The sequence below is a fragment of the Pundamilia nyererei genome, unplaced genomic scaffold (assembly GCF_000239375.1).
Source record: "Pundamilia nyererei isolate P.nyererei 1_Seehausen unplaced genomic scaffold, PunNye1.0 scaffold00018, whole genome shotgun sequence".
Lineage (NCBI taxonomy): Eukaryota > Metazoa > Chordata > Actinopteri > Cichliformes > Cichlidae > Pundamilia > Pundamilia nyererei.
In genome coordinates, this window is record NW_005187419.1 from 3,922,388 (window position 1) to 3,950,037 (window position 27,650).

At 41.1% G+C, this 27,650-nt stretch overlaps 4 protein-coding genes across 4 annotated transcripts in view; 2 read left to right on the forward strand and 2 right to left on the reverse strand.

Moving 5' to 3' along the window:
* The window catches only part of asic2 (acid-sensing (proton-gated) ion channel 2), a 389,751-nt gene extending 389,020 nt beyond the window's left edge, over positions 1-731 (reverse strand). The window contains exon 1 of the mRNA XM_005726190.1: positions 669-731. The gene's annotated coding sequence lies outside the window, so the exon portion shown is untranslated. The remainder of the gene's footprint in view (positions 1-668) is intronic.
* Positions 732-4,322: 3,591 nt separating this feature from the next.
* Positions 4,323-15,970, reverse strand: hrob (homologous recombination factor with OB-fold). Its single transcript, XM_005726197.2, has 10 exons — positions 15,719-15,970; positions 15,499-15,549; positions 14,372-15,352; positions 14,086-14,169; positions 13,417-13,551; positions 11,121-11,229; positions 7,700-7,785; positions 7,488-7,610; positions 7,130-7,343; positions 4,323-6,197 (listed from the first exon to the last, which is right to left on the reverse strand). The coding sequence occupies exons 1-10, from the start codon at positions 15,728-15,730 to the stop codon at positions 6,142-6,144; spliced, it is 1,851 nt and encodes a 616-aa protein (XP_005726254.1). The 5' UTR covers positions 15,731-15,970; the 3' UTR covers positions 4,323-6,141.
* Positions 15,971-16,375: 405 nt separating this feature from the next.
* Positions 16,376-21,809, forward strand: asb16 (ankyrin repeat and SOCS box containing 16). The gene is made up of 7 exons (XM_005726196.1): positions 16,376-16,718; positions 16,874-17,215; positions 17,296-17,563; positions 17,907-18,315; positions 18,427-18,510; positions 20,748-20,858; positions 20,946-21,809. Exons 2-7 carry the CDS (start codon positions 16,879-16,881, stop codon positions 21,129-21,131), a joined length of 1,395 nt encoding a protein of 464 aa, XP_005726253.1. The 5' UTR covers positions 16,376-16,718; positions 16,874-16,878; the 3' UTR covers positions 21,132-21,809.
* A 153-nt stretch (positions 21,810-21,962) lies between these two features.
* Positions 21,963-26,376, forward strand: tmub2 (transmembrane and ubiquitin-like domain containing 2). The gene is made up of 3 exons (XM_005726198.1): positions 21,963-22,074; positions 23,997-24,631; positions 25,074-26,376. Exons 2-3 carry the CDS (start codon positions 24,012-24,014, stop codon positions 25,465-25,467), a joined length of 1,014 nt encoding a protein of 337 aa, XP_005726255.1. The 5' UTR covers positions 21,963-22,074; positions 23,997-24,011; the 3' UTR covers positions 25,468-26,376.
* Positions 26,377-27,650: the final 1,274 nt, after the last annotated feature.

Below are 27,650 nucleotides of genomic sequence, written 5' to 3' on the forward strand. Positions count from 1 at the left end.
TGACAAACTTTAAAACTTTAGGATCCCTCTTGGTGAAATCCCAACATGCTGTCAGCTGAGAAGCTCATTTTCTAAAATTACCGGGCAATTACAGCATACCCCTAATCAAGTGATTAAAAAGTAATGAGCAGCCCAAATGAAACAGCCACTCATAAAACTATGTGTCGGTGCCTGGAGCACAAACCTCTTCACTATTTCTAAAGATACGGTTTGATATTTAATCAAAGGTACATCAAGTGCCAAACATTTTTAACCATGTGAAGTTACTAATGATAATTCATGCATTTTTAAACTCCTGCCATTATAATTAGCCTAACTTCCTACCTGTATGCTTGTTTTCTAAGGCACATCAACAGGTTGATATGCTGCTGCACATCCTGTTCAACCTATTTAACAAATGATTAATTTTTATTAAATGTATTACACTTTATTTCAGTTGAACATTTCTCAAGACATTAATACCCTATTAAAAATTTGGTGCATTGGCTAGCCCGCGGCTAATCTCAGCTCATGCAACAGATGAGGTTTTAACTCCTCCCCCTTCGTACTCTTTTAAATAAATTCATCATTTTAGCCAGGGCTCCTTCTGTTTGTTTATAGGATATAGAGAATGTTCTAATATTAAGATTATATTTATTTTTCTAACCACAATATTAAAGAATACAGACCAGCTCAGCAGCTTGTGTTGTCTTCTGGACCGACTGTACACTTTCACCTTTAAAACAAAGATGGCGACCGGAAATTAACTACTTCTGCCCGGATTTCACAACAAAATAAGTTGATGACCACTTAAAAAAAAAAAAAAAAAACATGTATAGATAACCTATTATACCAACAAAACCAACCTAGCTCCTGTAAGGACAAACAATGTAATATCTTTTATTTCTTTGTTTAACCAAACCAGAGAGAAATTTTGGGGGAATGGTTGCTTGTTTAGCTTCTACTTCACAGGGATATAATAAGTCAGTAGCTTATTGTATAACCAAGGGAAAAAAAACAGACTCCAGTACTATCTAATATAAAAATTTAAGTTGTGCCTAAGGCACAAAGTGGGTTTGTATCTCCAGCAGTTATTTGATCTACAAAGAAAGTCACAACACAATGTTGTTGTTTTTTTTACTCTTTCTACTTTTTATTTGCCATTTAAGAAAACATGTTTGATATTGTCCTGTACCTATGCCATCACTTTGCCCTTTCACACTTATTTCAGCAATTAGCAACAACACACAAATCCTAATCCCACAGAAATTGAAAGATTAGGTTATTTTAGTGTTATCTTTCTGACAAGCACACACTCCGAAGCGCACTCAAAGCCTACACCCACACACACTGTCAGTTGATCACAGTCTTTCTCCGAAATGTGGTCTCAGACAGCTGCAGGGTTTGCTGGTTTCTTAACAACTTAATTAAGCAAATCTCCCCTTTTTTCACTGAGGTAATGAGCATGGTTTTACAGGGATTAAACAGTCTCCAGGGTTGAAAATAAGGCTTTATGTGTTAGCAATCTTATCTTCCTTTATCCATCCAGCCAACTTTCCATGCACAGGATTAGTGAAGGCAGAAGGATTGTTAGTATTGCCATAAATTTCCCTTTTTTTTTTTTAATTTGCGTGGCATTAATGCTAAAAAGCTTAGTGCAACATTCTGAAATGAGTCTGTTTATTATTATTTTTTCTGTCATTGGGAAAAGGCATAATATGCTACTTGACTTGGATTAACACCGACAGCCGGTGATCAGTCACACATTTAGAAGTGCCAGGGAAAAGATGCACCTGCATATGAGTGATAAATAAATGGAAAGGGCAAAAATTAGTCTTGGTGCAGCTGCTATCTTGTCATTGATTTATCAACTACACTACACATGCATAAGATTTTTTGCTATTTTCATAATGTCTATCGCCATAAAACACATATGATTCTTATTATCAAATCAGTGGTTCCCTATGCTCCATGTATCTGTTTGACTGGATTGAACTTTTGTTATTATTATTATTATTAGTCTTCAATCTAATGGCCTTTCTTTGAGGACCTCTATAACAGTAGTGAACAGGATACTCATGGGCTATTTTCCCATCATTTCAAATATCGTGCGGCATGAAAGATGGAAAATTATATTTCAAAAAAAGACAGTGGGATTTTTCCAGATTTTCTCACAGAGTTAACACTACTTTACATCAGACATGAGAAAATGTTCTTTTCTGCTGGGATACCAAATCAGAGCAAATCACAGACAGAAAAGAAAGAAAAATCTTTTTTTAATTTTTTGCGTCACTAGGCAGTTCGTGTACTCTATGAATGATGAGACTGAAAGAGTAATTACACTTTGACTATCTTAATGGATTATGAAAAATAATAAGGTCTTACCAGGAGATAATTAGGATGTGTACAGTAAGTACCAGACTTGGCGAGACTGGGCACAGCTGATTATTACCTCTGGCGAGAGGTGATTGAAGTAGAAGGGCAAATTATTCCAGTATCTGAGCAATAGCGGCAGTCTGGCTCAAACCATAAACCCCCTCCCTGTTCCCCGTTTGTGAAGATCTTAATTGGTAGATGTGCAGATTAGGAAAAGTGCAGCTCCTCCTGCACATACACAGAAAGACCGACAGTTTCAAAGTTCCCCTCCAAACAGGAGTTTTATCATCAAGGCTCTTAACTGGGTGTTGGATGCTTGTTTGTTCTCATAAGCACATGAACTGGGTTAATGACGTCCACTAGGACCTGCCAAGGAGGCAGTGCAATGCAATCCTTGCTGCTATCTGTGCAGATACTTTATATCATATGCAATATATATGGAGCTACTGCAGTGGACCTCAACATGTATTTATTTATTTTTGTCTTGGATTGCTTTTCACTTGTGACGACTTATCCCTGAATATGTAAGAAGAGCATTTACATCCCTGGATTGGTTCATTTTAAGTGCTTTCGGAGAAGCTATAATTTTACAGGGGAAAAAAAGGAAACTTTTTTTTTTAAGTTAACCACAGCAAGGACCTATTCATAGACAGGCATCCATTACGTTTAACCAGATCGGTCTCTACAAGAAGAAGAAAAAGCTACTTCTGCTACAAAGAATTATTAAGGTTTTAAAATAATACAAAAGAAGGACTTCTAGTCCCTTCAGTCTTTTGCCATAGGTATCGTGTCCCTCAGATTTATGGTAAGGAGGAAAAAAACCTTCTTGAAGAAGTCTCTAGTCTACAGGGGTAATCAGTGTCTGGGAAACTGGCTGAATACGTTACATGTTGTTTTATTATACCAGAGATTTGCCGGGTACACTTTCAGAGGATCACAGATCATGTCAGATGGACTAAACCCACCTGTGATTCTTAGAGTACATGTGACTTTTCAAAATCCATTTGTGTGATCAACGTCTATAGAAGCTGGACCAAAACGAGAAAAGATAATAAACCTTAAAGGATAAAGTAAGGCTGATCTAAAATCCCTTTTCAGCAAGCTTGAGGCTAGATTATAATGGCAGGTCAACTATTTCAATGCCAGCATTTGTTTGCTTTTTTTTTTTTTTTTTAACCAGACTGTACTCCTGTGGTCTTAGCATATAGAGTTAAAGGACAGACTTATTCAGTCTTTTACACCTCCACATTATGTGTCCATACGCCTGTTTTCTCACGGACTCACATGGATAGCTCGTGATTCATCTGCTGTAGTAGTAGACCTTGCATTTCACTATGGTGCCATTTTCCTTTTTGCACCTACTCTCTGTGCTGTCGCCATCGCTAGAGTTCACTAGCTGAGAACAACCTGATGTGCCTTGCTTTAGTCCAATCTGTTATGTTACTTATTCCACTGATCTTATGCTGAGTTTTGCCCTGCTCGAACCTAACGTGGAAGCCACACAGCCAGTCCTGCTCTATAGACTATATATGCATCTATTGTTGTCTGAAAAAACTGAATGTTTCCTTAATGTAAATTAATAATTGTACTTCGAGTTTACCAGTTTCATTTCTTGTAGATTTAAATGACAAAAACAGTTACGTTTCTCTTCGTTAAGCCCACTCAGTTAGCTCTACAAGAAACCACTCGAAATACACAAGGCCCTCACATCCCTCTACCAGTGCGTAATTTAAAAGCAGATTTGTGCATTTCCACTACAAAACATTGGTAGTACCAAAGAACTGACCCTGGGAAAGTGCCATATCATTGCTAGGACCTAAGTTGAAAGCACTGATGGTGGCTGTAGAAAAGGCTAGTGTACCAGATTCACAAATTTGCAACCCACACATTCGGTCCTATTAAACCCACGTGCAGTGGACTGGTTCTCATAAAGTAGCCTGGCAGCTATAGTTCTTTGAATGGGTAGCATAAACACACAGTACAGTGTATAAACTGCCTTACAGTAATAGTATGCAGGTTGTAGAGAATATCACTGCGAAGGTGAAGTCTTAGTACTCACATGTCACACTGTTACTAATTCAGTTGCACTGGCTCCCCATTAACTTCAGATTTCACTTTAAGATTCTGATTTTGACTTTTTCTCTGCATGGAGAAGCACCAACATACACGAGTGAACTCTTACATGCATACATCTCCAGATCATCCCAGAGGCCATGTAATCAGGGGCTGCTGGCTATGCATCATATAAGCCTGAGAACTAAAGCAGAGAGTTTTGCAACAGTGGCCCAGACTCTGCAACTCTCTCCCCCACAGAGCCCCGAGCTCTGTGGACTGATCTCTTAGGTATCAGCTAAAACCTCATCTTTTTAAACGTGCTTTTGCAGATCTTTCTGGCATTTTTTTCATGAAGCGCTTTGTGCTGCCGATCTTAAAGACCCTAAATGAAATTTGACTTACTCAAATATGCTTATTTACATTTAAATGAATCAATGGGTTTTATATTTTTAGTGGTGACTGAGTTTTCAAACTGAGTTTAAGGGTTTTAGATCAATACTCAGCAATGGCAATATAACAATTTAAAAGCAAAAAGCTGAACAGTATGATTACTTTCTAGAAAGGACACTGTTTATGCTGGATGAGCCGCTGATCACACTCTCAAACCTGCCTTATAAAGTCAGTATAAATGAATCGAAGGAGGACATCACGTCTGGATAGAAACATCAGTTAATCCATAAGGGCAGTGACAGGCTACAATGTAATCAGCCTTACATTTACACTGAAAATCATTACTCTCTCCCCTCATTTACTGGCCCATTACAAATCCAACGTGCAGAAACAGAGTGCAAATAGATCACGTGTAACTGTCCAAATACTTAGACTGCACTGTAAATGTACTTATTTAAGCCACACGGCTAAGTTGAAAAACTGCAAATACAACCCATTTCATCATCCCTGTTCTCTCTCCCTCTCGCTTTTCAACTTAAACCAGGCAATTTGAGCAGCTGCATCATACTCAAAATGAGAACGAGGATGAGGATTAACCTGAATCTGTTATACTCAGGCAGGAGAGCCGAAGAAGTCTGGATCTGAGGAGGAGATGTCGGGAAAGCCACCATATTAGCCTGTTAGTCACAGTACGACTCCACCCTGATGCACTGCACAGTTGGGTAAACACTGCTTAGGTCAGGAAACCACATGGGACTCAGACTACCTCTCGCAATCCCAAGCCAAAAACCTCTGATACACCTCTTAATGCACCGTAAACAAGCAGCGTAAAAATCATCCAGTCCACTTTGAAGCTGAAAACTAACTAAGTGGAAAACAGCCGCAGCCTCACCTTGGTTTCATTTTGCATAATTAGTAAATCAATGCTGTGTAGATTAGTCTTCCATTTCAAGGTCAGTGGAGCAGGTACAATGAATAAGAATGAAACAAAAAGGGAAACATCTCTAATATGCACATAGAAGAGGCTCAAAGTCGCTACAAGAACACAGGATGTGTAGATGAAATCAAAAGAGGCAGATTTTTGGAACTAACGAGCAACTTATCAATTATCGGTGATACAAAGCATCGGCACACTTACAACAAATTAATTCAAGACTATTCTCTGTTTGTATTTATAAACAGATCTGAAACAGTTTTGAGTAAACAACATGTACATAGCTTCACCAGTATTTCGGTGTTTAGAAGGTGACTCAAAAGGAAAATGAGGGTAGAAGTGCAAGGTGAGTCAGTCATAATGCAAGTCCTGGGAGACAGTCTGTAAAGTTTCATGTGAAGTTTCCATCATAGGCTGCAGGCATCCTCGGGCAATTCTCCCAGCAGTTCATCCAGGTCATCATCTGTGCAACAAACACACAGGTCAGCACATGAGACAGTATTTTAATGCCTCAGACATTTGATTAAACAAAAACAAAACAGCAATGATTGCAATGTTTCAACTACAATCATCAGGGGTTAGTTATTAAGTAAAAAACACACATGGTACTGGTTTCATCTTGTAATGCTCTAATACTCAGTTGGATGAAAAACAAAGCAATGCATTTTTTATTAGGTGCTGCTGCAAATGCAAAATGCAAAGAGTGATTTGATGGTGATGCCAGATCAAAGGCCATGATGGCATCATAACGGATTTGTAGAATAAACAGTTTGAATATAGCATTTTAATCCAGTTTTCCTGCTCGGATGCATCGAGGCAGTGAGCTGCTGTGACCACTGGAAGCAATTCAGTTTGTTCTTTCAACACGTGGGCGGGAGGAGCTGGAGCTCAAACAGCACCCCCTGTGACCACTGGATGTCATTGCTATTATTGGTTTTTAGACTGCGCTCCAGAATTTTAGACCATAGCTAGATGTTGATCAGCCTAAGATGCTAACATTTCACGTTTCTGCATGGAAATTCTCAGCTGTGGATTTCTTAGGATTTGTCCTCCAAAGACAGTCACTGTCTTTGTCATTTAGGCAAATTGAGTAAAATTCTGGGACTAAGAATCCTAAACATGGCTTGCCTTTTTGCATCATATCATTTTTAGATACGAGATAAATATTTGCTCATCAGACAAAAAAAAAAAACAGTTTAAAAACAAATCAGGCTATGACTGATAGGGTTTCAGAATTGCAGTCAAATGCCAATGAAAATAACTCCTTATATTTCAGAGCGACAGCAGGCGAGCTCACGATGTGAGAAGAATTAATCTCTCTTCTGCTTCTCTACAAGTGTTGCTTGTACTAAGCTCTTTTCTCCCTGTCTGCAAGTGTTACTGCATGTGCCCCACCTGCATCCCAGCTTGGCTCCTGTGGTGCTGTGCTCCCACCACGCTCCAGGGAGCCTCTGCCACTGTCTACAGGGGCTCGAGGGTCTCCCTCTCGCTCTGTGTGTCTTTCCCAATCTTTTCCCTCGTCATCCTCTTCATCAAACATCAGCTGCATGCAGGAAACTGGCTCCTGAAGGACACCGGGAGACTGAGTGGGTGACAGCAACATCGGCTCCTAGAAAAGAATGAATATGTTTCAAAGGGACTGATGACAGGTTGACAGGACATATATCTAAAAAGAAAAAAAGTAAATATGTTTTTGTATTTCTTGGAATGTAGACGTGCTAATCTTATTTTCAGCAGCAGCCATCCTGCTCACCAGGACCAGAGGGGGAAGCTGAGTGGAGGTCAGACTGACTCCATCAGCAGCGTAGATCCTCAGCAGGTTATTGGAAGTTACATTCAGGTAATGGTTACGATGGGAGGGGGAAAACACACCCACCTGTTCACAGAAGTAAGAAACTGATTTGTAACCACTGTATAACTCAGATACAAGATTATAGTTATATGATTGTGGGCGGTATGCCTTACTTGTTTGAGCAGCAGCACAGCCCCGACCTTAAGCTCCTCTGCTCTGTCCTCTAAAAGACGCCGATGAATAGTTCCCTGAATCTCCCCTTCAGTCCAAAGCATTATAAAGAAATAAAGTACAAAAAACATTTAAACACACACAACTACTCACAACTTCTCACAAAAGATACATTTTAGCTGCATAAACACATCCTCACTTTTTCACTTTCCTTCTTGAATACAAATGGTTTTATCCATAATCTGCATTTTATGATCAAAATGTATGAAACGCTTCATTATTTACCTTCTTTTTTTATTAATCTAGCAATAATTTTTTTTATTTTCTGGACAGGCAACCACCAAAAAGTCTGATAATTCAATGAAATGGCATGAAAGCTCTCACTTTAATGTGCATGTGAGTGTGCACGTTTGCACAAGATAAGAAGAAAACATGGAGAATTCACAAAAAGATACCAGTCAGAATTTCTTTTCCTTCTATTCACATTTGAGTAGAAGACAAACTGACCCCCAAACAGCATAAAGGTAAAGATGAAAGATTCCTTTTAATCTGCTGCTACCAGATTATATAATACCCAAAGGGGTATTACTCCAAGGGAAGTTTAACACAGCCAGGCTTTCTTTGCTGTAGCTGGCTCAACAAAACCTAAAACCTTTCACTGTTACGCCAGGCTTTCTGCTTCCCGCTCTGTGTGACGCTCTCATAAAACCGGGCATTACATACATCACGACTCTTATTCACAAAACGATCCCTATGAGCGTCCCTTCATTCAATGGTTTTACTAAGGTGCAACTTAACAGTGTGCACATATAAAACATCTTTGGAAAGCAGAGAATCTATAATGCGCTTAAAACAGGCTGTAAATAAAACAATCAGTGAAAACACTGCACTTGTACTCAATTTTAAAGTGAAACTTGGAACATAACCGGCTCCTGAGCAGTTTGTGTGTTCAGCAGTAATTCAGACAGGTAAAAAGTATCTTGAGCCACAGGAAACTCCGTAAACCCCTCAAGTGATCCAAATTTGCAGGATTTATGAATACTCTGCTTGCCAACTCGACCAGCTCTGCCAACTCTGAAACCTTGACCCAGCAATCATTAGCTACGAGCTCCAGCTGCCTAGCACTGAAAGTTAAAATAATTCATGCCGACAAAGCAGGAGAAGGCTCCAAAATGACAGCAAAGTGTATTCATTTAGCTGTTTCTTCAGTTCATAAAGAGCCAGCAGTTAATAGATCAAGGTCAAGTTGATGTTAATTACAAGAAATTCATATCAAAATCACCATGTGACACCAAAAGACCTTGGGGAAGACACAGCAGACTCCTTTGTCTGAAAAATAGTTGAAATTTTGCAAATGAACATCTAAAAGCATTTTGGAACCAAAAATGTGACTAATGAAGTTGAAACAAGGCGTAGAAAGGGTGGGTGCAGCAGCGAGTAGCACTTGGAAAAGTTTCCTTAGCAGAAGCAAGACTGGATTATACTCATTACCAGCAAAATCTGAAGACAAAAAATATCATAATCTCTGTAAAAAACAAACAAAACTCAGGACAAAAACAGGCAATAATCATAAGCACAGATGCCTTCTGCAGTAGCAACAGAGAGAAAGGTCTCTACCAAAAGTCTCTCCATGCCGTGATGCACACCAAAGGACATTATTAAGAGTCGACCATCTAGGATGCCCCATAATTTGCTTTGGGCCTTTTTTTGGCCATTTTGAAATGAAAACAGGAAACTGTGTGAAGTTTAAAAAAAAAAATAAATAAATAAATAAATGGAAGAATCAGGTCACATTTTACATGCCTAGCTATTCACAGTAACCCAAAGTTTTGCAAGCCAATCCACGTTTCTAACAATGTAGGAAAGCTTTTTCCACACTTTGTGATGTGATTATTCCGGGTAAATATTCAAACCCAAGAGGATTCAAATATTCACGTTTGACGGAAATTTCCAAAAGAAACCAGAGACAGCAGCATTTTGCACACATTTCCATAAACTTTCTGACATATTTAGTGTAACGGTTTGGGCAAAAAAACAAAATCAAAAACACAACAGGAAAGCCAAAAAAAAAAGGATATGAACAGTGTGTCACTCTGAATAAATCCGAGATTGTATTGAGAGCTTCAGAACAAGCCTGGAATAAAAACCTTTTAACACCACAGCTTCCTTCTTCAAACTCATAAGAATAAAACTGCATGTTTATTAGACAGCTAAGCTGCATCTAAAGATCCTCATCAGCATCTCCCAGATATGGTTCTTCTGTTTTCATACAAATATAAAAATATCAGAAAATAGTGAAAAACTTTCCTGAAGCTCAGAATGACATCTTCTAACTCCACAGCAGACTTTGCTGTCAAGAACGTGATCTAAAGATCCGTGTTTCAGTTTTTTTCCACCACCAGACTGCTGTCATACGCACCGAGTCGTGTTTATGTACACATTAGGAATATTTTACCCATTTTAAACTGCAAAAAGTCCACAAATGGAGGCTCGAGGGATCGGCAGCGACATGAAAGAGTTCATCACTCACCAGAAGCAAGTGTTTGAATCCCCATTTTTCATACTTATATATACACACACACACACACACACACACACACACATTATGATGAAAGCCCAATATTTTTTGTTAATGACAAATGATTAAGATACTAATATGTTGATGAATTTCTCCTCGGCTTGTTTTTTTCCCCCCAGCACTAGTGGATGTTAAGCGTGCGCTGTTAGCAGCTTCTCAGATAACACTGTCTGCTGGGTAAAAAGCGACGAACCTTCCAGCAGGTCAGGGTCACATGACTAAGCAAACAGTTTCTTGTGGTGTCAGAAGCACTTAATACCCGCCCACTACCGATGCCACAGTTTCTTGTGGTGTCAGAAGCACTTAATACCCGCCCACTACCGATGCCAATCTGTGGCAATTGAATCACTAATAAGCACTTAAGTCCGGTGTTGAGAGCAACATCCACTCCTTAGTGATGATAATCAGTTCACCTCATGTGGCTGCTCTCTGGGGGCCATGGCAACTGACTCAGCTTAGAGGTGCAGCAGACAAAAGTGGGGGGAAAGGTTTAAGAAAGAGCGGGAGAGGAAACGAGCGGTGGGAAGAAAGAGGCGTCCTGCTGTTTGGGCAAGACGGGGTGTGTGTATGTGTGCACGCAATCAAGCGTGTTACAATAGCTGAACTCTGCTCTCGTACCTCGTGGAGTTCAATCAGGCGAGCTCCCAGTGAGCAAATGTCAAATGTGCAGGAAAAAGCTCGCAGCTCCTCTGCTCCCATGGTTCAGCACTAGTTAACACGCTTTCCTCTTTCTTTTCCCTACCGAAGTTTTCTTTGAGGCTCTACTAGAGTCGAGCATTGTAATCGACTCACAATGAATCATCATGTTTATTTTAAGACTGAGTGTGTCTGGGTTTGTCTGTTACCTGTCGGGTCCTTAAACACTGCCTTGGCATCAGCATGCGTGTGGACGATGCTCTTCAGAAGCACAGCCATGTTTGGAACTTTATTTCTGACCAGCTGTTTCAGCGCAGCCTAACAAGAAGAGGGAAAATACACACACAGACACACACACACACGATAACTTTTGCTAACAATATTTCTAAATAATTCATGGATTAACAGATTAAATATAACAAAGTTGATCATTCATCTTTTTAGTAATGGTTCAAGCAAAAATATCAAATTCTTTCTTGTAAAATGGGTCTGAAGCATTTCTATGTTGAATACAGTAGAAAACAGAACTCGATTTAGTGTTAAGGAAAACATGGAAGCTAAATAAATCAGCTGAGGATTGTGTGATGACAGTCTGATTTCATGGCACACATTTTACTCACATATATATTTAATGTTAGTATTATAAGAAAATAACCGAATCAACTGTTTGCTTGTTTTTAAATTGTGTAAACACATGTTCTGTGCTCCAATTGGATACTGAATTTTAATAACTCTTGTGTGCAACTTCAGATTTTTTTTCTAAATCTTCAAATTTAAGCTCTAAATCTATCAGCACATCAGGGATAATGGGCTTTTCACATAAGAGCCTACCACCTGCACTATTTATTACATTTTCGATGGGAAGAGTCGGAGGACCGGAGGTCTAGCTGGGCTGATTGGCTGGTAGTACAGTGGGCAAGTGCAAGCCCAGACAACTGCTGGCTGTGCACACAAATCAAGAACACGCTCGTCTCCCACAAAGATAAAAAAAATAAATGAATAAAAAAAACCATCTTTTGAGGTTCTGGGGCAGAATTACGCTTGTTTATCCAACAAAATGCTTCTGCAATATAACAGCATGGAGGAAATTTTATTTTGGCAGTGGACTACCTGCAGCTGTAGGATGTGCAATTTAAAATTTACAGGGACATAAACATGAAGGTTGGTTTCTGGGAGGCGGCTGGGGACTTGGCACCGTAAACGGCCAGCCAGGACACCTCGCAAATGGACAGAATTATTGCTTTTTACCTTGTTTGACTGTGGCCTCTGATGTTTTGGTGGCTGTGAGCACAAAGCAAGAGAAAGCCCGAGTATATTTGCAGCCTTCCTTCTCTCAGTGACGGCCAGTTTAAAAACTTCAGTGTTGCTGATGCAGCGTGGTGTTGAATTTAAACCACATTCGCTTTAATTCACAGCACTGCCGTAAATAGAGTGCAAAGTGCACTGTGACTGGGTGAAAATATGGCATCATATTGTCCAGGAGGGGTTTGACTTCTGTGCAAAGCCACATGTTGTCTTTTACGCAAGTGCTGAAGGTACAGGGTTTGGAGTTGCTTAAAAGTGCCTCATGTGGGTGTAATACTTTTGACATCAACTAGAATGCGAGGGTCTGTTTGAATCTCTTCATGTGGACATCCATGTGCCCTCCAATGTGCCAAAACTGCAAGGTCGCCAGCTGTGCAAGCGTCCCTCAAGTGGAATAGGAACAACTAATCATCTGTGATGTCCACAGCTGTCTGCAAGTGTTTGCACGGGATTATAAACCCAGCCTTATTTACTTTAGATAAACTGTAAGTGTTCAGTCATTCCGATAATCTATGATAACCTGATGCTTTGAAAGAAACTTTACAAATGATATCAAATCTTCTCCAGTGTACCAACCTACTGATTAACCTCAGTTTTTAAATTAACCCTCGACACAAATCTGGTGTTACGAAGATATACTGATGGAAGTAAATACACAGCAGTGAGCAGGATTTCCTCTTGAGATCAACCTTTCTTTACACTGCATTTGTTAGAACACATTGAGGCAGTGTGGTCATTTGTTTATTCACGAAAAACAAGGATTTGGGGAAGCCGACATTCACGTCAACGGCTTAACCTGAGCGAGCTTATCCAGCGTCCTGCCACCGACTCTGCTCCTGTTAAATGGAGCCAGTGACAAGCAAACACAGCAGAAACCACCGTGTAAGGTTTCAAAATGACTGCCACTCAAAGCTACTTCACACTGGCGGCCCTTCACACACAGCTACAGGAGAGCGACAGCAGAGTCCCCATTAGTGTGACTGATGAGCGATCGTACTGTTTATAATTACACAACACCTCCAGGACAGCGTCGTCATTTGTCCTGATTATGCCAATAGACCTCCAACGGCGGCAAACGGGCCGTTGTGGTGTGAAGACACGTAACTTGTAAAGAGGCTTGACCTAAATATTAGACAGCGCTTGAATAAACAGTACGAGTGGGACTTCTTCTCCATTTGTGTAACGACGTTGTCAGCTCACCTTGCGAAGCACCATGACCACACTGTAGGAGTGCAGGAAGCATGATGGATGCCTCTCATCCAATCCCATCTCCATCTTCATCGCTGCCCAGGCACCGCCACTGAACTCTTCTTCCTCAGTCTGTGAGCTGGAAGCCTTTAACATAAAGTTTTTACACCCACAAACATACAGCGACACTATAAATGGAATTCTTGACCTTTGCTGGTTCTTCCAAGTGGCTCTAATTAATATTTCACACAAATAACTGTAAATAGTGTTATGTAGAGTACTGCATCCTGTACAAACAATGCACAAATTGGCAGGCAGCTACTCGTCCTACGTAGACTAGCTGTTGAACAGAGTGGAGCATTAAGCAGCTGATGTGCCAGATGTTTCCTTCAGGAGAGCAAAAGTGAGAGAACACTGCACTTGACATCAGGGGACTATTAACAAGCTGGATGTGTAAATAGGCAGCTCTTTTCCATGTCAGCTCATAAGGTGGTGTCACTGCTGTTTTAGTCATTCATTTCCACTGCCTCCATGTGGCCAATACAAAATCTGTTCATGATTTACTGGCCTCACACCGTGTAGACACCTGGCATTTTCAAGCCTTTTCTGTAATCTCGTCTGCTTTTGAAGGTGCAACAGTGATAGAAAAGATGGAAAAAAAAAAACCCCTGCTTTATTTACCTGACTTGGTAGTCGAGCCACAGCCCCATGGGCAGGAGTCTGAGGAACAGAAACCACAATCTCATCCAGGTTCTGACCCTGAGGCTGAGAGAGGAAATTTAAATCACTATATGCCAGCAAGGTGGGAAATAAAAACAAAAAAAAAAACCCAAAACAGAACACATAACTAATTCATTTTCTTTCTGAGTTCTACTCAGGCATCTTTGCCTTGGCTTGACCGTGCTTGTGCTTTCATTTGCAGAAAGCCAGATTAGGAGAGAGTGCATCAGCATCACATGAGACCAACCTGCTGTGGCAGAAGCCCAGCTGGACCAGGGAAGCGCCGGGTCCTGGGCTGGCGTGGCTCTGAGCGAGGCCTCTTCTTGGGAAGCTTATTGGAGGCAGAGACTAGCTGGACCAGGCGATTGGTGAGTACTGGCGTGTGAAGAGGATGAGAGTTCACAGAGGGAGAGGGGGAGGAAGGAGGTGCCGGGGAGACTGTATCAAAGAGGTTGCGGGGCTGAGAGGAGGGTCTTGGAGTTGTACATGTTTTCTGTGGCTGCTGAGGTTTGTTAACCGTCCTGGAAAAAGAGCTCAGGGCTGGAGAAGTTGCAGTGAAGCCACGGAAAACGTCAGACTTCTGTGGAGGGGCTAATGGGAAAGCAGGACATGGATTTGGATGTTGGACAGGTGGAAAAGGAGCCAAATTGTGACCAGTGGAGCTAGAAGTCTTGGATGCGGCGCTAAGCTCCCTCACTGTCCGAACAGGTAGTGTCTGAGTCTGTCCACAGGTCGAGGGTCGCAGCATTTTGGCTGGAGGCTCTACTGTGGGTGCACGTGGAGCAGGAGGTTCAGGCATCCGTCCCATTTGGCCATCACATTCCTCCAGGTCTGCTAGGTCAACATCCCAGTCATCAAAGTCATCCTGAGCCACACAGGGCTTCGGCAGCCCCTTAGCGTGAGCGTGACTCTGTTGTGTTGCCCGATTTGGCTCAGAGTTATTCAACGTGGGAGAAGGAGTAGGGAGAGGAGAGCGGGAATGAGAGGAAGATGAGAGCCGTCTCAACCCCAAAGCAACAGTTTGTCCCGTAGCAGTAGTGTGCGTGCTGCTCTCTGATGCTGTGCCATTGCACGGGGCAGCTGATCTCTCTCCAGTTTGCTGGAGGCAAATTTTCTCCGGCTCTCTGTGAGTAACAGAGGAGGCACGCAGAGCACAGGATGACACAGCAGCTGCCACATTGGCTGGTCCAGACACGGAGCAGGAAGCCCAGTCTGTCTCGAGCAGGTCCTGGGAAACACACACGCACACGCACACACACACACACACACAGAGTGGGATTACGAGGGAACAGAAGGAGGACCATTATGTGACAGAAAGCAGCCTGAAACGACAGTTAAATAAAATCAGGTGTTATTATATTTACTGATTATTACCTCATCTTCAAAGTCCTCGCCAATGCTGAAAAGGCCACTTAATTTACAGGTCTGTAACACAAACACAACAATAAAACACAGCACGAGTACCAATAAATGTCAATAATAATAATAATAGTAATAATATGTCCTGGTAAACTCGAAAACATGCCACACATTTGAGCTACTTAACGTGTATTAGCTTAGTTAGCCTCAGCTGCGTTCAGTTTGCTGGACTTACCATTGCAGTCATGGGCTATCGCGATAAAAAAAAAACCGTTGTTGATCACTTTGAACAAATATACCAGACTTTGTAAGACATTAATTGCCATTTAATGCCGGCTTACAAATATGATCTCTGCTATTTCTTTTCCTTTTTAACTACAGTTAAGTGAGACTAGCTTGCTAGCTACAGGTAAAGTTTATCTGGGCTGTACTGCTTGGTATCGCGCCGCCACGTTCAAACACGACGTGATGACGTAAGGAATGTTTTTACAAAGGAGGTTGAAGTGAAGCGAGATGATTCAATCCCCATTCCCATTAGATGTAGCTCCGTTTTTGTTCCAAGTTTAGCGACGCTACGGCGTGGTTAATAACAAACCTATCTTACTAATAAAAATAACCGATTCACGCAAATACTCTTTTTTTCTTAAAAGACAAAATTCTTTAGCAATTTTGTAATGTCTCCCAGACGAGACATCCAGACGAGCTAGTATCATCTCTGAGAGAGCAAAACATTTTCATTTTTTTTACTCGTGAGCAGTAGATGTTCAGGTAGACAGCTGTCGTAGTTGTGAAAGCTATCAAGTTTATTCGTAATAAACTCCAAATTGGCTTTTCTTCTTACCACCTTTCCCTTACGTGAATTTCGGGACGCTATGAATTTACTCACTTTTTAAAGTTGTGATCACGTGGCCTTCCTCGTTGATTTCTATAGATTATCTTGATACTTCTATGCTCTTTGGCGTTCATGACCGCAATAGAGCTAAATGCTGGGTCGATACTGTCATCTAGTGGTCGCTGTGGAAACACTTAGTATCAGCTTACGTTCTGATCTATTAATATTCAGTGCTGAACTTGTGCAACAATCTTGTGACTGTAGCCACCACGGAAGGGCATTTAATTTGGAAATCGCTTCATAATAGTTTAATTTCAAAGGGAAATGAACCTGATTCTAGCTGTGAAAGTATTTAGTTGACCTCTGCTTGGACTCCTGTCACTCACAGCTGTTCCATTAAAGGGTGAGTAAACGCTGCATGTTGCTATTTTCAGTAAACAGTACTTCCCAGTGCTTCAGAGGCTGGCTTTAGCGGGGTGAATGTGTTAATGTTCTGCTGTGATAAAACTGGAAAATGGCATGAAATCAGTACTTTTAAACCTGTGTTTTGACTTCAAGGCCCCATGTCAAAGGACACATTCCCATTTACCTCTACTTCACTGCGCTCTCTGAGACTGGAGCAGGCGTTTCAGGAATGGGAGGATGCACGGCGGGCACTGGCTCACAGGAGAGCCATGACTAGAGCGCCTTTGCCTCGGGCCCCAAGGCCTCCTCCCCGTCAGCAGCGGCTCCAGGAAGTCAGGGCCCCTCCGCCCCAGGTGAAGTGCAGAGACACTGCCGTCCACAACACCTTCATGTGCGGGGACATGAAAGGAGTGTATGCAGTGCTGAAGGACCCTGCTATGGTCAATGCCTTGATGGAGACAGTGCATGAGGAGATGGTGTGGGCTCCAGAAATGGGTATTACTTTACAGATCTCTATCTTTTAATCTTCTATAAACGCTTTAATTGAATGAACTCCCTTTTCCTTCTTCCGCCAGGCATGTGGACCATGAGCTCCACGGTGAAACAGACCTCAGCCTTACGTCTGGCTGCCAGCAGAGGACACACAGCATGTGTGGAGGAGCTGCTGTTTCGTGAGGCGGAGGTGAACGCTGACCCTGGAGGCAACACAGCCCTCCACGATGCCTGCATAGGTGGCCATTCTATTTGTGTCCAGCTGCTGCTCTCTCATGGAGCAGAGCCTGATCTGTTGGCTGCAGATGGCAGTGCCCCTCTTCACCTCTGTACCTCTGCCCAGTCATTCCAGTAAGTGCTAAAAAAGCTGACGACTTTATTCTTATTGTGCTTAAGCAGAAATATTCAGCAGAGGGTATTGTTGCCAAGGAGTAGCTGAAGCAAAGCTTTATATTAATCTTGTCTTATATGAAAAATGTCCTTTAAAGGCTATTTTCTCAACTGCGGTAAAAAAACAACAACAACAAAAACCAACGTAGTTTAATAGAACGTAATGTAATAATACAAATCTAGTGAGCCAGGAAAAAAAACATTTCTGAGATATTATGAAAAATATCTGAGGGAGATGGATTTCTTATGGACTGAATGTAGATATTGTGCATGTCGTGACCAGTAAATGTACTATTCTTTAAAGCTGCGCTGAGCTGCTTTTAGAAGGAGGTGCAGAGGTCAATGTGAGGACCAGGGAGTCGAGACTCACACCTCTGCATGTGGCTGCTCGGCGAGGCCTCGAAGAGCACGTCCAGCTCTTTCTTAGCCACGGAGCTGATGTGTTAGCCACAAATCGAGAGGGCGAGACCCCTCTGAACGCTGCATGCTCCGGAGCCGAGAGACCATCTGAGGCCGGACGCTATCTTCGTGTGGTTCAGAAGCTTCTGGACGCAGGAGCCGATGCTCGAACTGCAGGCAGGAAGCAGCACACTCCACTGCACAACGCCTGTGCAAACTGCTGCCCCAGGATTGTAGACCTCCTCCTGCAGCATGGGGCCAAGGCTGATGTCACCAACTGTGCAGGATACACAGCCATGGACTGTTTGCTGCAGGTAGCAGATGCTATGTATAAGAGCAACAAAGTACTATTTAGCATTGCAAACACAGAAACACATTTTTAAGTTTGAGCATTCGGATAAAAACTTTTCTGTTCGGTTTTTAAGGTGGTAGAAGATTTCCCGGACCAGCAACCTGAAGCAATTGCACGATCACTTCTGAACCACGGAGCTAAGCCTGTTTCACCAAAGGTTTGATCAAACAGCCACGCTGTGAGGGAATGTGAGAACTGCTGCATGTAAATTGTAGTGTTATCTAATGCGCGCACACTGACAACACTGACTCCATGCCAGTGCTGTCAGTGTGGTGATGAAACTTCATGAGGCAACAATTTCAAAATACGTAAGGCTTAGATAAATACTACATCAGGGATTGTAAAAAAAACAAAACAATCTTTAAATGAAATATTAATACATGTCAAAGTCTGAAGAGTAGAAACAAACAAGAAAAAAACATTATGAAATATTAGATGGGGGGGGGGGGTGTCTATCTACATTTTTGTAAATCTGCAACAAAATATGTAAATAAAAAAATGTAAACACTTTAAAATTAGACAAAACCAACAAAGTTAGTGAGAACGTAAAAAGCAAAAAGTGAACATGGAAAAAAGGAATAATGTCAATATGTCCTTTTTATTCAAATTAAGTCTTTCTCTCCATTTCAAGAAATCCTGACTTTTATAAAGCTGCAAGTTGGGTTTATAATACTTGTTTTAAACAGCATATAAGTAAGCTAGTGTGCTGGCTGAAAGAAGACGGCTGAGACGCTGTAGTCTGCAGTTTGCTTCCTGTTTCGGCCTTTCTTTAGTTTCGTTTTTACTACCTCTTTCATTTAGGGAAAGATCATGGTTTATGTTCAAATATGAGAAGTCAGGAGTGAAACCAGGCTCTCTATTGCTGCTAAAGAAAGTTATGCACATCTCTGACTTTCATTATGTTTGACATGCCTGAGCTGAGAATAGACTCAGTGATTAGTGATGAAACCTTCACAAGATCAAATATTTGATATAGTGTGAACAATTATATAAATACACCTGCCACTTTATTAGGTATACCTGTTTAAGAATGCAAATATCTAATCATCAGCAACTTAGTGCATTTACACATGAAGACATGGTAAAAATGCTAGAGTTCAAACAGAATGGGGAAGAAAGGTGATTAAAATTACTTTGAAGGTGGCGTGATTGTTGGTGCCAGTGTGGTCTGATGCTTCCAAAACCGTTCATCTCACACAACCATTTCTAGTGTTTACAGAAAATGATCTGAAAAAGAGAAAATATCCAGTGAGCATCAGTTTTGTGGGAGAAAATATCTCATTTATGTCATAGCTCAGAAGAGCTGATAGAAACCAGGTAATCGAGAAACTCAAATAACCACCTTTTACAACCAAGGTGTGCAGACGAGTATCTGTAAATGCATAACAGATCAAACCATGAAGCAGATGGGCTCGAGTAGGGGTGTCCAGCTCCAGGCTCAAGGTCCTGGTTTTAAATATTACCCTGAGTCAACACACCTGAATCAAATGACTAGTTAATTACCAGCGCTCTGGACAACTTCAAGACATGTTGAGGAGGTAATTTAGCCATTTAAATCAGCTGTGTTGGATCAAGGACACATCTAAAACCTGCAGGAGACTGGCCCTTGAGGCCTGGAGTTGGACACCCATGGGCTCCAGCAGCAGAAACCACGCCGGTTGCCACTCATCAACTCCTTAAACGTGACAGTGATGTTACTGTACTCAAATGGCCGTTAAAGTCACCAGATCTCAATCCAATAGAGAACTTCTGGGACGTGGTGGATGTGAAGGTGACATATCTGCAGCAACTGCATCGTGTCATCATTTCTACATGGACCAAATTCTCCACTGAATGTATTCAGTGCTTTGTTGAATCTGTGAGATGAAGAATTAAGGCACTTCTGAAGGCAAAATGGAGTTCAACACATGAGTAGCAAAGTGTACCTAATAAAGTGGGTGGGGCCCTTATGTGTCAGTTGTAGATGGGACCTAAATGTGCTCAGCAGAAGCAGGTGAAATAGAGAAGAGGTGAATCTTTAATAGAGCGTCTCTCAGCTGTCATAGGATGCGAGGCCGGGCATGGCCCAGGGCTGGAACAGATTAGGAAGACAAGGAAACTAAAGCACAGACAAAACAGAGGAAGTCAAAGAAACACAGGAGACTCTGGAAAAATGTGCAGAATGAGAAAAACGTCATTTAAATCAAAACAGGAAACAAAAACTTAACAAATACACAGCAAAAAACATGGACTGTGACACCAGTGTCATCAGCATGTAATAGTTATTGGTACCATATGACATAAAATTCATAAAGTAACATGTTTTATTACCAAAATAACATCACTTAAATGTAATAAGCTATTGAATGATTAATTAGTTACTATCAAATTTTACAAGCAGTGTTTTATTTGCAGATGCTGAAGCAGTGTGTGCTCTCCCTGGCCACTGTCGAGGTGCTGCTGAACTTGTACCCCCACCTCCCGCCCTGTGAATGGATGGATGCTGTGTCTGCTGAGATATATGAGGTGAGCTCTCCGCAGTGTTAAATCTACTCTCCTCTGCTTGTTTACCTTCAGCACTGTAGTGTTTCTGTTTCTACCTCCCTGCCTCAGGAGCATCGGTCTTTCTTCCAGTTGGTGCGTCAGCGAAGTGCTCAGCCTCGCTCTCTTCAGCATCTCTGTCGGTGTGCTTTACGTCAGCATTTAGGAGCCCAGTGTCACTCAGTTGTCAGCAAACTGGACATTCCCAGCTGTGTAAGGGATTATTTGTTGCTCTGTAATGATGGCACACTCTTCTGACTGTACATATTGTGTATCTTGCCTCATTGGAAACTTATATTATTTTAGATTTCAGGGGTTTTCAGGGGGTGACCCTCAGATACACATGATAGAAATGAGCGTGTTACTTGACTTTACAAAAATAGTTGCACTGAAGAACACAAATGTATGTAAATTACATTTAAATGACATGTTTGTGATACTATTTTAAACTAACAATTGTTTTTTGTGAAATTCAGACACATTTAATGGTTTTATTTGTTCATGGGGAAGAAAATAACCAAGAAAACGTTCAGATGAAGTTCTAAGAAGTTTCGGGCTATTTACTGTTGATTTGGATTAGTTGGTGCTATATGTGTATACGAAATGTTCATGGAAGTAATGAAGAAGGAGCTGCAGACAGAGAAGTCAATGAAAAGAAGCTCCTGGTGCAGTTTTTCTCCTGATGTTAATGTCAGAGGAAGTTTGAAATGCTGGTTGTCGCCTCTCTCAGCTCTCATGGGGCAGAGACTGGGTACACACTGGACCCACCGGTTGCCAGGCTATTACAGGGCTAACACAGAGTTCCCATATTTATTCATTTAATTAACTGATTTCGTTTTGAATCCTTTGTGAATACTGAACCTACGAACAACTTTGGGCCATACAAATCATAGGATTAGTTTTTTTCTTAGGTGCTGTTATATATAAATTAATAAAATATTGAAACATTTTCAAATAAACAACTAACAACGATGTAACAATAAAACTGTTTTCAAAAAAGCTACAGTTATGTATTTATTTACGTTGTATCATAGAAGTGGAGCAATGGGCGCGCAAACAGTTTCCAAAACACGCGCCCACCCCGCTGGCCCGTGATGACGTCACGCCGCCGCTATGTTTATTATGTGGTTTTTAAGCAGCAGCAGCTGCTAGCTAGCATTAAGCCTCGCCTTCAACCATGCGCTGATTTTACAGCTGGCAGGTGAGATCATTTGATGTTTATGCATATCGGTACATACGATAAAGACTTTCATATGTCTGGCCGAAGCAGTTGCTCTGTCGGACAACTATTATGCGACAAAATAAATCGAACTATGAGAGCCGTAAACAACGGAAGGTCGTGTTTTTTTTTCTCTCAGTTAGCTACTTAAGCTAGGTGGGAAGCTAAGTTAGGTCGTAGACAGCAGCGTAAACTACAGTGTTGTAAGTTGTAAGTGCAGCAGAATAGCCTTCGTTGTGGCTAGCGTCAAGGTTAAGGCTGTACATCGTGTGGAACAATCATGACAGGAAGAAAAAGAGGGGAAAACAATAATGACACGGCCCTGAATTAGCCGGATGGCTGGCTGAGACTTCCCTGCTACACGAAACAGCTGTTGACCAACCTTGGTAAATGCTACGTGTATTTCTGTAAAGTGATTCTGACGCCGATGAAACCAGGCCTTGATTTCTGAATTTGTAAATACACCTTGAAAGGTTCATCTCCCCCCCCCCCTACTACAATTCTTCTTTAAAAAAAATTAAAAAGTACAAATGTAAATATGCAACTGCATGCAGCTACTGAGCTTTGAAGTGCTTTCACTAGAGTTTGTGTCTACAAGAATAGAAGAGTAAATGCACAGAAAAACGGGTTGTAAGCATGAATGAGTGTCTTACACAAAAAAGTAAACTTACACTTCAAGAAGGAGGAAAAAAGATATTACACTTATGTTTTCCCCCGTCATCATACAGCCTATGGGTGGAACATGTGAATCAAATCCTGTGTCATGTCGTTTTCATATGTTTTCAAATGGGCTGAAATTAGAAAATTGATCAGTAAATATTTTGACAGTTGAATAACCCAAACCTCTCCTTTGCCCAGTTCCCTTGTTTGTCTGCTTTTCTAGTGTTTCATAGATATGTCAGTAATAAATTAATTGTTTGATGCAGTAAACCTGGAGTGAGAAATTGCTAGTTTGTCACAGTTAAGTAAACCCAGTGCTACCATATGGCTGGCTGTCTTGTTCAGTGTACTGTAAGACCTGTAGAGATCTCGGAGTGCAATTGACGTTGTTTAGCTGTAACTGAATAGATGTAGAGGAGCCTTCTTGCTTGTTTCAACAAAAAAAACCCAAAAACGAATAAAAAACAAATTAATATGCTAGAGTATTTCATGGCTTCAACTATGGATGTGTGACTATAGTCTAAGTTTCCATTAAGTAAGGATAATGAGTCTCTAATACATTATATAATAACCCCCCTCTTGCTTTGTTATTTATCAGTTCATAAATAGAAGAAAAATTGGCAAAAAAAAAAGGGGAAAAAAACTTTACAATGCGCACATTGTTTTTGGCTTAGGCTAAAACCTTTCTGTAGCGTGCCAAAAGGTTTGTGCAAGGGGAAAAAAACAAACGCAACAGTATTACAGCTGGCTTCCTTTGGATAATGTCATGCCTGCCACCTCATTCAGTGTCTTTGCTGTGCTAATTTTGGTTTTCCTTCAAAGAATAAACACCAGATTATAATAGAAATTGTCAATGACCAGAAATAACAGGAAAATTCCCAAACTTATTCCTAACTCAAAATGGATCTTTGAGATCCCCTATTTTATGCTTGAGTATATAGAACCCTGATTAACAGTGGTTTAAAAAAGTAGTTTTGTTATTATGATGATTTTTATTTGAGGGGGAAAAAAAGTTAACTTGTCTGGGGATAACAACAAATCACATATTTGCAGGAGAAAAACCATGTTTTCATGTAGGAAGTTCTGTGTACATCGACAATGTTATCTTAGAAAGTTTAGATCAGTTTGTTTAGATCATACTATCACATGCAGTATGAGGCAAACTATTGAGCAGGCTCTACAGCACTTGGAGCCACATTTGAAACTGTATGCTACGAAATGTCTTAAACCTGTGTTTTCTTCAGGATTAGAGGACAGAGATGGCAGTGTGTGCACTGACCATGTTGGATGGGATGGAGGATGAGGTGACAGCAGCAGGTGGTGTATTGCTTCTGTTCTTGGCCCTCATCTTGGCTTGGCTCTCAACCCATGTGGCTGATCGGGGAGACCACATATTGGGCACGATCCTCACTGTGGGTGCTCATGCCTCTCTGATTGGACTGGGAGGCCATGACAACTACGGTGGAGGGTCAGCTAGTGCCGACACCCCTGAGCAGCAGACGCCTCCACCTTCTCAGGAGAACAAGCCGGACGAAGGAGAGCCGGCAGCTGACAGAGGAGAGGGTGAGGGGACTGTAGAGGGAGCCGAGGGGGTTTGGACAGATTTGTTGCTGGACATACAGAGCAAACAACCACAGGCTGGAAGACTGCTTGTCACTTCTGATGGAGAGGATGATGAGGCTGATGAGGAGGATGAGGAGGAGGAGTTGGAGGAGGAAGTGAAAAAGGCTACAAAGCCTATTCCAATTTTGACCAGCACCACCTCTTCTCCTACCATCACCAGTAGTACCACTTCCATCTCTGTCCGTCTGAAGTTTTTGAATGACACAGAGGAGGTGGCTGTTGTAGAGCCACAAGATACAGTTGGGATACTAAAAAGGTTGGTAAAATAACTGTGAAAATCCACCAAACTTCAAGAATATCAGAATAATTCACAGATGATACACCCATTAGGCAGTTAGCTTAGCATAAAGATTGTGCCGCCTTGCAATGTTAATTTATCAAGAGCTTATACTTAGTTTGCTGGCTTACAGTGGAAGGCTTTACCTTACTGTTGCTTTTCATGTTTTTTGTTTTTTGCAAAGCGTAAACAAGATGCCACATATTACTCAGTCAGCTTATAAATGTTCATTTAAGGCATATTTTATTACCTTTAGACAGAGCCAAAAGTTTCTTTTATTGTCTTTCTGCTAAGTAAGTTAATTGGCTTATGTCTGAAACCTTGGATTGATTGTACAGGAGTGGTATTGATCTTCTTGTCTAACTCTTGGAAAGAAAGCGCCTTATAACTGCTTTAATTTCTCATCTCCCTTCTTTTCCAGCAAATGTTTCTCAGGGCGGGAGCATCAAATTAAATTAATCTTCCAAGGCCAGCTGCTGCAGGATCCCAAGAGGACTCTGTTATCCCTAAACATCACAGACAACAGCGTGATCCACTGCCACATCTCTCAGACCCTGCATGATTCCAGTCCAGAGGAGGGGGCTCAGTCCGGAACAGGAGCAGGAGCCGGGTCCGGAGTCTCCAGTGGATTCAGGGCGGCAGGTGTAGCCATAAGCACCGGCAGCCTGGTGGTGCCTGTCTTTGTGGTGATTCTTGCTGTCGTGTGGTATTTCCGCCTCAACTACAGGCAGTTCTTCACCGCCCCTGCGACCATCTCCCTTGTGGGAGTCACTGTGTTCTTTAGCTTTTTGATATTTGGGATGCACAGCCGCTGAAAAGGCAAAGAAAGGGCACACACTTATAGTTGAATGTTGTGAGGTGAAATAAAAATAACTACAGCAGTGGGTGAGTGTCTGGAGAGATGTACTGACCATAAAGGGCCTCGGTGCAGATGCTGCAGCTGGTTTGAGAGCGTGCATTTGTGCGAGCGTGTGGGTGGTTAAGTGAGCCTGTTTGTGCATGTACAAAGATAAAAACATGAGTGACTGAGGAGTGTAAGTGCAGTTAAAAAAAACAAAACAAAAAAACAGCAGTGAGTGAGCATTTGCTTTAACTAAAACCTAATTTAGTTCCTATTCAAAGATGTAGTGGTTCAGACCATGTTGTAATACTGGCTTCATCTCATGGCTCTTTATTGCTGTAAAATACTCATTATGCTTTCCTGTGCGCTATTCTTTGAGATGACTTTGTGTTTTAAATGTACAGTAAATACAGTCTACACTCGCTACAGGTGAACGGCAGCCACCTTAATTAGCATTATGCACTTGAATTGGGAGGGGTAGTAAAATAGAATTCAGTTGACAACAGTCTATCTGTTGACATCTAGTGGTAAGATTTTACATACTGTACCTTTTAAGAAAACCAACCAAAAAAATGGCTTAAAATCATTTGGAACCACTCACTGTTGTGCTGCGTGTGCCAGTTTGAGTCTTTGCCATCATTGTATTATTTGAATGACTCGAGCTCTCTGTATGCAAATATAAATTGTACAACTGCCTCAGTGCAAGACTGTTTCTTTTATGCTACGTAGGAGTAGTTTAATTTAAACATTATGAAAAGATACTGTAAATATATTGTGTATTTTGTGTAAATAAAATTATACAATGAATCAATGTGCATCTGGCACTTGCTGTCAGACTGCTCTGGTTTCAGTTGCATCTCTTATTAAAGCATTTCAAAACGAACCCCTTCTACTAGCTCTTTGTGGTTTAAAGAAGTCAGTCTCATGGTATTGGTGTTTATTTATATACAAACATCAGTATGCATGGCAGTGGAAAAAAAAAGAAAAATAATTTATGTATCACATTGTGTTCAGATACAAGTTGTGCACACATGCACTTATTTGTGCTTGTGCATGGAAAAAAAAGGAAAGTCACAACATTGCTTTCTTTTGTCATTGCACTTCTACAGCACAGAAATACACAAAGAGCCACAAATAAACCACAAGCAGTTACCCTTATTCACAAACAGTGCCATGACCATTGGATCATAGTTACCAAATTATCTAAAACAGTTCATTTAACATTAGTGCACATAGCAAGATTTTACTGGACAGATTCAACCGGGCACAGTCAGAAATATAGGGACAAAATACAAAATCGGGCTTTGGCAGATTGTCACGATTGTGAGAGAAAATTGAAAGCACTTGACTTTAAGGATTGTATTACATAACCCTCAAAACTGGAACAAATGCTTAAAAATAGAGAACCTGGTGAATGTGAACCCTTAATCAGCATCCGTTAATCCACCAAACAGTCTGGTACATGCAGCACCTCTGCGGTTGCAGATGTCGAGATCGCTTTCTGTTCTATTTCTTGGAAATAACTGGTCCAAAAGCATCTAGAATGCCTTCACAAAGAGACATGATTGTATCTTCAAAACTGCCAATTACGCTGATGTTAAAAAATTTAACAAATGAGTTTGGACAAAAGTGCCAAAATTCTCTCTCCGAGGGCCTTTTAGTGAGACAAAATGTCCAACCTCATGAAAGGTATATATGAAAATGCAACAAAAAAGTGCAAATAATGAAAAAATAAATTAAAATGACTGGTTTAAAACAGGGGTTACTTAAACTATTAAGTAAATCAATAGGTTGGCCTCATTTCAAACTCCACATTCTTATTCTTCGTATGATTAACAGTTGACAGTTAAAGCCCCACATTTCATCCATCTGAAATAAGTATATTTAGCTCCTTTGATTTCTGGTTGGTTGCCTCCTGCAAACAGAAGGTTCTAACTATAGGTGGGTGGGACAGCTGTGTGCTTGAGATGACCTTACTAAGGATATCCCCTCTTGATGAATCGCAGGTGCTTAAGCCTGGCACATTGGCAACTTTCCCCATGTTTAATATGAACATTCAATATACATGAAATAAAATAAGAATAAACAGAATAGGTCAACTTTACCTTCCCTCTTTATGAAATCCTGATTAAAATAAAGCATCCTGGATTTGCACTT

What these genes read in the sequence shown, in the direction of transcription:
- hrob (XM_005726197.2), bottom strand. An exon ending in AGTGTTTAAGGACCCGACAG is followed by an intron (nt 7,786 to 11,120) that starts GTAACAGACAAA and finishes TTTGGACTGAAG; the next exon opens with GGGAGATTCAGGGAACTATT. An exon ending in GGAGCCAAGCTGGGATGCAG is followed by an intron (nt 6,198 to 7,129) that starts GTGGGGCACATG and finishes TTTGTTGCACAG; the next exon opens with ATGATGACCTGGATGAACTG.
- asb16 (XM_005726196.1), top strand. Translation starts at nt 16,879, where the DNA reads ATGTCAAAGGACACATTCCCATTTACCTCTACTTCACTGCGCTCTCTG. An exon ending in GGTGTGGGCTCCAGAAATGG is followed by an intron (nt 17,216 to 17,295) that starts GTATTACTTTAC and finishes TTCTTCCGCCAG; the next exon opens with GCATGTGGACCATGAGCTCC. An exon ending in ACCTCTGCCCAGTCATTCCA is followed by an intron (nt 17,564 to 17,906) that starts GTAAGTGCTAAA and finishes TATTCTTTAAAG; the next exon opens with CTGCGCTGAGCTGCTTTTAG.
- tmub2 (XM_005726198.1), top strand. Translation starts at nt 24,012, where the DNA reads ATGGCAGTGTGTGCACTGACCATGTTGGATGGGATGGAGGATGAGGTG. An exon ending in ACAGTTGGGATACTAAAAAG is followed by an intron (nt 24,632 to 25,073) that starts GTTGGTAAAATA and finishes CTTCTTTTCCAG; the next exon opens with CAAATGTTTCTCAGGGCGGG.